This window comes from Crinia signifera, chromosome 9, assembly GCF_055691185.1.
Source record: "Crinia signifera chromosome 9, ASM5569118v1, whole genome shotgun sequence".
Taxonomy (NCBI): Eukaryota; Metazoa; Chordata; class Amphibia; order Anura; family Myobatrachidae; genus Crinia; species Crinia signifera.
The window spans coordinates 72,492,031-72,503,511 of record NC_139225.1 but is presented as its reverse complement, the minus strand read 5'-3'; the positions used below and the strand labels follow the sequence as shown (position 1 = coordinate 72,503,511).

At 41.4% G+C, this 11,481-nt stretch overlaps 1 protein-coding gene across 1 annotated transcript; it reads left to right on the top strand.

Moving 5' to 3' along the window:
• The first annotated feature begins 443 nt into the window (after window positions 1-443).
• On the top strand, window positions 444-4,657 carry LOC146036614 (putative alpha-ketoglutarate-dependent hypophosphite dioxygenase). Its single transcript, XM_083160560.1, has 6 exons — window positions 444-596; window positions 1,897-2,113; window positions 2,216-2,307; window positions 2,480-2,619; window positions 3,131-3,235; window positions 4,481-4,657. The coding sequence occupies exons 1-6, from the start codon at window positions 470-472 to the stop codon at window positions 4,586-4,588; spliced, it is 789 nt and encodes a 262-aa protein (XP_083016686.1). The 5' UTR covers window positions 444-469; the 3' UTR covers window positions 4,589-4,657.
• Window positions 4,658-11,481: the final 6,824 nt, after the last annotated feature.

Genomic DNA, 11,481 nt, shown 5'->3' with positions numbered 1-11,481 from the left:
CCACATGCACAGCGCCCCCCCGCGATGGCGGGGGCTGCGGTGCTATAGTTACACCTCTGACCGCTATACTAGTCGTATGCATTCGTATTCAGAATACGAATAAGAAAATTTGTATTCTTATTCTTAATTTACTATATTTACTATATATTTACTCAGTTTGTTTCCTGAATAGCTTGGAATTCCCAGTGCTGGACACTTGTCACACTTATGTCACATTGTATGAGGCTGGTGACTGAAACAGGAAATTGTCTTATCTTATATTTAATAACGTGTAAAACAGCAACTACCCAACCGGGGCTAAGATGTTCACTCTGTCATCAAGGAAACTTTGACTAGGCAAAATAACCTGTTCCCTATAATAGGTGTATGGGCTGGGCTTCCCTCTGAGGCTTGTATATAAGTCAGAGTTAGAAGAATTCAGTTATCTCTGCATTATACCAGCAGCTGCCTATCCTCTAATAACAGCACAATGGCTGATGCTAATCACATGAAGACTCTCTATGATGCCAATGGCTTCCTCACAGCAATAGACGTGCTGGATAGGAGAGAACTGCGCCAAGCCAACAGCGACTATGAGAAACTGGAGGAAAAGTTTGGTGAGTATACAAATAATTTACAGATTTAAAAACTTGTGTTACCTAGAACATCACAGTATGGTATCGGTGGTGAATCAGTGTCCAGAATGTTGTATATATTTATAGTCATTTAGCTGCTGCACCTGGCATTGCCTCTGTGTTATCCTTCTGCATATTATGTGGAGATGTGTTTTAATTTTTTGACTGTATATACTTACACCTGTCTCCTCCACCTAGTCCTATACTGCCTATCTCTCAGTGGGTGGGATGTACTAAGGCAAAAATGCGGTAAAAAAATAATTCCTGGGGTTTTACCACATTTTTCTATGTACGAAAGCCTATGGCTTTCCTCCACAGTGCTGCTGTGTAATGATCCGACACAGATCCCTCCCAGCATGCCCTGCTGCTGCAAGCATCTCTTTGCATGCGCAGAGGGACTACCAGGTCAGGCAGCAGCGGGGATCGCAAAGGGCAGCTCATATCGGGAGAGCGACCCTTTGCGCTGCTCATCACATATGTCAGTACATATGCAAAGAGCATCAGCATGATGGGCGGCGGGATGTACCACCACTGGTTAGTACATCCCGCCCAGTATAACATTCACAAGGCATGCACAAGGCCTACACGCACCCGATATGCTACTGTATCTCTGTGACATGACAGCATGAAATATCAGCAATCGGGTATATTATATATGGGTATAGCTCTAGCCAGTGACCATAACATATTTTGAGCACATTATTGGGAAGACAATTTTATTTGCAATTTAGAAATTATTGCTATTTAATGTCCTCCCATACATGAAAAGAAATATGTATTGAAATGGTTTTATCTTATCTGCCTGTGAAATCTAGATTCAAGGCAGGATGTATCAGACAGAACCTCTCATGTCCCTTCCCTCTCACTACCACTGTCAGCGCAGGAGGCCACATATATTTATTTGTCTAAAGGTGCCCATACACTAGTAAGATTTATCTTCAGATCTGGATGGTTGGAACAAAAACATGGTTATGGATGAGTGACAGTTTGTCAGTTTTCCAGCATTTCCAAGCAAATGGTCAACTGTCATTTGCTCTCATCCATAACCATGTTTTGGTTCCAACCAGCCAGATCTGAAGATAAATCTGTGTGTGCATGGCCAACTTTAGATTTACTTTCTTATTCCAGCATATTTTATTGTTGTCTTTAGCTCTACTTGGAGTATATAAAAGACAAACCCTACGATAACCCACTATACCTGCCCCATAATCCTCACACTGTTACATTTTGTATACATGCACATGCTGAATATTTATATAATGATAGAAACCTATATTTTCAGGCAAGGAGTACACTCAGTACAATCTGCACAACATCCATATGCAGTATGAGTGGGTGATGAACCTGGCCGTCCACCCCAATCTCCTGAGAGCAATCACCGCTGTGCTGGGTCCCAATGTCATTCTCCTGGACTCACGCTTCATCTGTAAATATCCTTCCACCGACGTCCCGCACAAAGACAACACAGCCCCCTATGTTGCCTGGCATCAGGACATCAAGTAAGTAGGAAAGGTGCCTTGTAGATGGAATGTGTGTGGCCAGTCACATGGTCTATTTGTTAGTTGTGGACAAATCACAAATGGCTCCTTTCTGCATTGCAGATACTGGGGATTTGAGGGAGGACCAGTGGCTTCTGTGTGGCTGGCACTGGATGATGTGGACACAGAGAACGGAGTCCTGCAAATCATTCCAGGTATAATCTGTTAACATGTATGTACATTGTAATCCCAATGTTATCTGTGTTATACATATATCATGAAGATGATTTAGCTGTACTATTATGATTAAATGTAGCCCATTCCAGGCTATAGATAAGGATTAGGAATGGGATATTTATGCAGTGACTGTGATATGTCTTCTTCCAGGGAGTCACAAACAGGGGGTTCTAGAGCACAGGACTGCAGACATAGCAGGGAACATGCTGACATCAAACCAGGAGATCCCAAAACACCTGGTCAATGTAGAAGATTTAGTTGAGTGTCCACTCAAAGCCGGACAAATGTCTGTAAGTAAAACATATCCTAAAAGAGTTACTTTTTCTGTATATGATCAGTTAAACCTTCCTTTATAGCGGAAATGTATAAAAGTTGCTTACTCTGATGCTTTACCAAAGGGACTGCAGTTGTGTAGTTACAATTCTATATGTTACCTGCAATGTCTTAATAATACTCTACCTTGGCCGCTACCTTGTGTTCAGAGGGGATTCCAGGAAGGGATCCACCTAATACAGTTATGGGGTGGGATTAGATGGGAAAATGGAGTTGAGGAAAATGTTTAAAAAAAAATCTACATTGGGGTTGAAATAGCCTTTACGCTAATGCATGAATATCAATATGATGTCATACATAGCCAAGAGCATTGATAATCACCTGTTATAAATCAGGTCCAGCAGTATATGCCTGTCAGATGTATGATATAGATGTTTAGATTCCAGCTCTGGTCAGTGATAGATGTGAGCGCACTGTGGGAGCCCTGTGTAGTGAACAGTATATGTTTATTCTTATTAATGCTGTCAGGTACATGATGGACTGACTGTCCACGCCAGCGAACCCAACATGTCCAACAGGAGAAGATGTGGATTTGTGATCCGCTACGTTCCCACTGAAGCTTATCCAGTTGAGGTCAGTAATCATTCATCACCATCAGCTTTTGTCTTGGTTTTCTCTATATTATACAGCAGCTGCAACTGCTCCATTGGTTCTCTTTTTCCATATATCATGTTATTACTTAATTTGATGGCAAAGGGATGAACATTAGTATCCTAGTTCTGTGGTGTAAGCGTCCATACAATGTGGGCAATTTAGTTCATATTTCTTTGCATGCTCTCGAACTGGGTTTTGCAATTCACAAAGGTTCTATCATTGTATATTAAGGATCTACAAGACAAAAGTTCATTATGGCATGAAGACAACATTTTGTCGGTCTTAAATATGTATGTATGTATTGTAATGAGTGAGGCAATGATGACTTATATCCATGCTGCCACTGAGCGCAGAGACTGTCCACTAATGCCTCACTCCAGAAATGGTGACTCATCATCAAACGTGTTCTGGAAAGTTCTATGCCTCTCCACATCCCAGACCGCAACAGAAAGGAGTGTTTGCAGACTTGTTTATATGAACCTTTCTTGTCATAAGTGTCTTTTCTTGGCTTAGTGGCAGTGTGAAGAGGAAATAAGAAGAGGATGTGCACAATCTTAATGCAGAAACTGATGAGGTTCCAGACAGATGTAACAAGCCTGTATCTGCTTTAGTTAGGGTTTGAGAATCTAGCGGACTAGCTTTGGCATGCGGAATGACATGGAGTCGCTCATTAAATTCTGTATTTTTGATAGGATTCCATGAGCTAAAGTAGAATGGGAACCACTGGGCTATGTGGTTATAGATGTGTCCTCATTACTGGTTGTCTGTACGCCATGTAGTGCAAGATACCTGGGACACCTGAGATACACCAGAATTGGTTTTACACACGTGTAATATCGCAGATGAAGCACAGCTGAACTCAGTGTGCTAAAAAGCAACAGCGACTCACAGAAGATCCCTTCTTACACAGATACAGACGCACTCACATCCAGATGTACGAATGTCACACATCAAATTGATCAGTACAATGTAGCGTTGTCGTTCCCAGTTGTTTATTCCTATAAATAAGATGCACAGTTTGAGCAAAAAAAATGCTCTGCACCAGCAAGTTGCACGGGACCTGGTGCACCAATAAGAGTTATTTGGCACACATAAGGCAACAGTAAGAAAGACACATCTGTACATAGGAGCTCACAGAATGGGACATATTTGTATGTACAACCTGTAATAAATGGCCCTGGGAGAGCAGCATATTGAACTGATCATTTACTTTTTTTATTACAGGATCCAGAGCGTCCCCGAACTTTTCCTGCAACGGTACTGGTGGCCGGGACCGATGAATATAACAATTTCCAAGACCACGCCCCTCATTTCTTCACCAAAACATTTTAACCTTTTTTTTTTTTTTCATATTAGCAAGTTTTTTTCCTATGTCACCTTTTTGACAATCCTCCTCACACAATGGCCTATATTCAGATCTGATCACAGTACAAATATGTTTGGAAAATGGTCAAAAACATGTGCACTGCAGGTGGGGCAGATGTAACATGTGCAGAGAGAGTTAGATTTGGGTGAGTTATTTTGTTTCTCTGCATTATTTTTACACTGCAATTTAGATTTCAACACATTTTCAACACACCCCACCCAAATTTAACTCTCTCTGTCCGTTACATCTGCCCCACCTGCAGTGCACATGGTTTTTCCATTTTCCAAACACATTTGTACTGCAATCAGATCTGAATAAGGGCCAATAAGAACATTCCTATACTGTACATTAACTTTCTGAACCTCTCATCCTAATAAATTTCACCCAATTTGTAGATTGGAATTCACAAATATAAGATAGCAATATATTAATATATAGCTGTTTAACTTAAAATGTACAAAATAAAACAAAATGACAATGTTCAATATTAAAAAGCACAATGAAAACACTAATTCATATGATCTGCATGATTTTCCTATGTGCACTGAAAAGGTGTCAGACATTTATACACCCAACATTGTGTAGTGGTCACTTCCTTAGTTCACTTTGTAGCCATCATACTACAGTACCCTGCCTTCAGGCTGCATATAGTAGTAGAACACATCTGCACTTTATAAGTTCAAATACTTACATCCCTTCATTCCATTATTATTTTATATTATTGTCAATTCTGATTTTCAAAGACTGTTGTGTGACCTAAGTTTTTGTACCATTGTAAAGTCCTTAAATTATTATATTATATTGTTTTATATTGATGTTGCCATAACTGGTTTAAATTAAAGAATTTACTAAATATATATGTGCCTTTATATTATTTTACAGTCTTGATGTTTTAGAGGGAAAAAAATGTTTATTTATATGTACCAACGAGAATAATATCTTATTTAAGTGAACCCATTGCAACACATTGGACACAACATAGTGATGGCTTGTATGACATAATAGCAGAATTGTCAGTTCCTGTTCTTGCACTGGTATTTGACAGTTGTCATTTCTTAGTATTGTGTCCTGGATAGGGTCCCAATACATCCAGGACACAATACTGTTTTGAAAGCAATGGGCAGCCACATCAAATATTGATTTGATTTAGATTTCACTTCTGTTCATTCACTTTGCATTTTGGTGATGGATTAAGAGCCACCGAGCCCGAAGCGTGGCAAGCATAGCCAGCCCCGTGAGGAGACGCGGAAATCTAAGCAAATAGCTTAGTGGGCACCCAACTAACATATAAGTACCCATTTTTCCACACCGATCTAAAACTTTTGCACAGTACTGTATATTATTTTCATATATATATATATATATATACATACATACATATATATATATATATACACATACATACATACACACACACACACACACACACACACACACACACACACACCATATTGGAGTATTTCATTTAGGAGTTTTGGCAACTGCTTCCCCATATCACTGGGACAATGGCTCCTGCACCACCTGGTGTTTGTAGTGTTATATAAACTTATAACTCCAGCACTCACTCCACTTGCATCGGTGCCCTCCTCTGTGAGGGGGTTCAATCCTCCACATCCAATACCTAACAAATAAAGATAGCACTCAGGAGACTGGAAAAATGTCTTTAGTGAATAAAATTCAGTGCATCAACATTTTGTGGTAATATATATATATAATATATGTATATATATATATGTGTGCGAGTGTATTTTTTTTGGTGAGCTGTACTATTGAACATCTTCAACAACAGCGCTTATTCAGGAAATCACACTGTACTGTATAATACTGTATTTGCTCTTTAAACTTCTGGCTTTATAGATTTTTCATTTTTCAAGTACAAGACTGAATTGTGTTTTGTCCCTGCGATGTGCTTTGAATGGTAGCAGGACTCCTGCACTTGTGTGGTATGTTGACCACACATGTGCGGCGGCCATTGCTGTGCAGGTTTTCTGAAGGGATACTGGAATCCCGAACCTTACAATGCGGACAGAAAAGCAAAGGGAGTACTGAGGGTAATATTAGTTTGAGGATTAGGCTGCGGGAGGGGATGGTTACAGTTTTCTGGGCTTAAGAATTCTGGTTTCCAACCACAGGTATTTTTATACCAATAATCAAAACTGAAAACAGCACTTGTGGAATTGAGACAATTTAATAAAATAACACATATAGAAAAAAATATCAATTAACACCAGCCGGTATCACACTGAAATTACAAACCAATCTATTATTAACTTATAGCACTATCTATCAAAGTATGATGAACACTTCTACTTCAATTAGTGGTGATCAGGAAAAGCCACATTCAAGATGCAGTTCTAATTGTAACAGTACACCAACACAAGCAATGCTGCCAAAACACTGTTAAAGGCTGGATGTTCGTGTGCATGCAGTTCTGTCAAAGCACAAACTTTCCAGCAGTATTTCTCCATCACATTTACAGCCGTTTAGTAACCACAGTTCTCAGCGGCTTAGTATCCTGCTATACTCAGGGCAGGATAATAAGCTTCATTTACATGTAGCCAATGCATATTGTAACTCTGCTTGAGAGGCACGGTTTATGAACCAGATTTAGGCATTCACAGTTTGTTAGATGGTGTTAAAAACATGTATACTTTGCCACTGGGTGTTCTTCTCCTGCTTCTCAGTGATTGGTAGGGCTAATGGTCTCCGTCTCCTTGCTATCTTCTCCCAACTATCGCTGGCGTTGGTGTTTCCTTGAGCCTTATCTGGAGTTGGTCAGTCGGAGGTTTAACATGGGCGGCTCCTAATACACTCTATGGGCAATATTCAATGAGAAAAATTTGCCGTGTTTTATGGCGAGTTTGTGCTTTTCTCGCATTGGACGGAGACTTTTGCTCTCAAAAAGCGAGCAACCCTATTCAATGTGCACTTCTCGCCGTCTTTCTGACTGATTTTCGCCGTGTCTCTCCGTGTAGCAATTCTCCATCTTTTCATGGAGAAGTGGAATGTGAACTATTAAAATAAAAGTTTTTTTTTGTTTTAATTTTGGTGTCAAAAAATCAGGAATTTTATTCTGTGAAGGGGCATGCTATTTTCATTCATGTGCTTATAGCACATGAATATTTATTTTAATAAAAAAAACAACTTTTTATTTTTTACACAGAGCAGCCAGCAGGGGGCCGGGAGCCGAGCCGCTCATTAGATATTCATATATTCACTGCACCCGATCATTACATATGCACGATCGGGTACAGTGAATACCCGGTCCCCTGTTGGCTCTCCCGGGGGGCAGCCTGTGCTGCCTGGCTCCCGGGGAGCCCACCTCCCCCCCACATACGTTCTGGGGCAGGCAGGGAGACTTCCATCTCCCTGCCTACCACCATCCCACGGCACGGGTTAAGATTCGCCGTGAGGGGCAACTCGCCCCTCCGACATTGAATACAGGGAGAGCGAGTGGCAGCCAGCCCTCCGGAACACAGCGAGTGTGCAGCGAATCCTAAACAGGATTCGCTGCACACGGCGATATTTTATATTGAATACTGCCCTTTGACACATTGAAAATGTCAGCGGCTTCCTCAGAATGTGGGCCATTGAACAGGATGTCTCTGGACAGACTGTTTAATTTTTTGGATAGGCCGCATAAATGCAAACAAAATGAATGTACTCCCCAAATTACTTTACCTTTTTCCGACTCTGACACCGAAAAGGTTGACAACTTTTTCAGAGGTAGCCATGTCCAAGTCAACCTTAAGCTTGTGTCGACCTTCTGTCATTGTTGACCTATAGTATATTGACCTCTTTTCAGGTGTCGACCTAGTCACTGTCCAACATTAGTGGTCGACCTAGACATTTTTAACCACTTATACCATAGCCTTCCTATAGCAACCAATCATTGGGTTAACTTGGATCTGATCTGGGCAAGGTTGCTTCGGTTTCTGATCTGCCTTGGCTTCTTCGCCAACACAGGCCCTGCTCAGCCATATTGGTTCCTTCATTTGCCTGGACTTTGTCTATCTGGAATCTTCTCTCCTCCAGGTTTGCGCTGTCTACTTAACCCTCACCATAAAAACCCTTTATGGCATTATCCCTCTTTTCTACATGGCAATTCACCTGACATGGCTTTTATCTGTCTGAAAGCTGGCATTACATGCTTTAGTCACTTCCTTGGTGGGACTGCTCCTCAATCCTTCTCTGAACTCTGTGAGAGACACTCCATCCCTCAGTCCTGTTTTTACCAATATCTCCAAGTCCAGAACTTTGTAACCTCATCTCTTACATCCCCTAACTACATTCCACTGCAATGGAACGCCTTTCTATTCATCATCTGACTGACAGGAGCCTTATCTGCCACATCTATCATTCTGTCCTGTTCCAGGATCGCCCAGCTCTGGATGACTATGAACTTTCCTTAGAATGTAACTTGGATAGGTCTCTGGGAGAGAGTTTGGAGGCAATTCGTCTTAATATATGGAAATGTTCCCTTAGTGTCTCCATTAAGGGGAACTCTTATAAAGTTTACTCTTGTTGGTATCTTGTTCCGGAACTTCTACAAATGTAGCCGACCAACTGTAATCTCTGCTGGCAAAACTAGCCATGTGAGATCAATTTTTTCATACTTGGTGGACATGTCCAATTATTGCCATTTTGGTCAATGGTTCAATCTATGATAACTTCCGAAATCCTCATGTCCCCCACTCTCACCTTCCTTGTTGTTTATGTATGTCCGGGTATGCCAGCCTTCCAAACCGGATATTAAACTGGTTCTACATATTTCTTGTGCAGCCAAATATCAGATTGCTAGATCTTGGAAATGACCTTCCACTCCAACTCATCAGGAGCTTCTTAATCGTGTTTATTCTGTTTTTAAAAAGGTGGCCATACACTAAGCCAATTTATCTGATGCTTGACATGACATCAGATTTCCCTTGGTAGTCCTGCATGTCAGATTTTGTACTTGAGTGCTTATTTCACACTAGTAAGCCCACTCAAAGCAGAAGCTTTGAAAGCTAGTCTGCTGCCTTCTGTGTTTGTGCATGTGTGAGAGAGAAAGATATAGTTTCACTCATTGCCAACAGATGGCAGTGTTTCGGAGACAGGCAGATATATAGATAAAATATATTGCATGCAATTTATCAATCTGTGACCAAATCACATCTAATTTATCTTACGGCTACACTTGTACCATACAATTTAACTGATGGGCTGTTCTACAGCGTGTTAGTGGGGCTGGCCTAAATAATGCTATTGAAAGCTATGTAGAAGAGGCTAGTAGCTTACCCTTCTTATGGGTCCAATTCAGACCAGTTTGGTCGGTTTGAAAACTCAGTCCAACAGATTATCGGTCAGCCGCACATGTTCTGTCGGTGCACACAAACCCAGCAAAACCACACAGGCATTGCCCGGGTTTTGGGAGGGAGGGCTGCTGAATTCGGCCACTAATTCAGCAAGAAATACGACTGGAAAATATTCCTCATTGTCCAGTCATATTTGGCTGAAGCCTGCATGGATCAATAAGATCAGTCAAAATCAGTCAGACCTGTGCAAGTTTCTCTGTGTAGTAAAATAGAATAAACAAACAAATAAAAAAACAGCGTTGGGTCCCCTACCCGGCTATAACCAGCCCCGGTTACATGCCAGTCCTTGTCACAGAAATAAAAGTGGGTGGGGGGGGGGGGGGGGGGTGGAAGAGAAGCTGGGTTCCCCCTGTATTTGTATAATCAGCACCAGGCTTTTGGCTCGGTCCTAGTTCCCAAAATACAGGGGGACAAAAGGATTAGAGGTCCCCTGTATTTTGGAAACCAGCACCAGGCTCAAACAGTCAGCAGTGTCATACCACAGCCAGGGGCCATTTTTTTTATATATGGTCCCCCGGCCAAAGCATGAGCACCCTGGCTGGTCAGAACTTTGTCAAAATAGGTGTGAAAATTGCCAAGCAAACATTTTTCAAATTCAGTTGGCCCATAAAGGGTTAAAACACCTTATTAGTCCAGGATTTCACGCTAAACATGCTTGGGCACAGGTGACAATTAGTAGCTCATTCTATTTAATTTAACCATCTGTGCATGGTCATGGATAGCGTTAAAACCTGAACAGTTTGGATGCCTTGAGGAGCAAGTTTGACAGCTACTGGCCTTGCTAACCATCTCCCTCCCCCACAGCCTAAACTTAACCTACCGCACCCCTGAAGCTTAACCCCTGTAAGTACCATTGCGATTCTGATGGCCGGATGTTGACTGAATCCCATGGGCACAGCATAACAACATTGTCAATTATCTGAACAAACAAGCAAGCCAATTACATAAAATGTATTTGCAGTGTTGACCCTTCTTTTTCAAGACCTCTGCAATTTGCCCTGGCATGCTGTTAATCAACTACAGGACCACACACACTGAGTTATTGCCGCCCATTGTTTGTCAGAGTTTGTGCACCTGTCTCTTGAGGATTTACCACAAGTTCTCAATGAGATTAAGATTTGGGCAGTTTTCTGGTCATGGACTCAAAATGTGGATGTTTTGTTCCCCGAGCCACGCAGTTATGACTTTTGCCTCGTGGCAAAGTGCTCCAACAACAGGCATTGTTAGTCAAACTGTTCTTGGATGGTTTGTAGAAGTTGGTCTTTAAAGATATTTTGGTACTATTCTTTAGTCATAGCTATGTTCTTAGGCAAAATTGTGAGTGAGCCCACTCCCTTGGCTGAAAAGCAACCCCTACACAAGAATGGTCTCAGGATGCTTTACTGTTGGCATGACACAGGACAGATTGTAGTACTCACCTTTTCTTCTCCAGATGCACCAAACAAAGAAAATAGGGAATTCCTCAGTAGCCAAATCCCTGTACCTTTTGCAGAATATAACTTTTC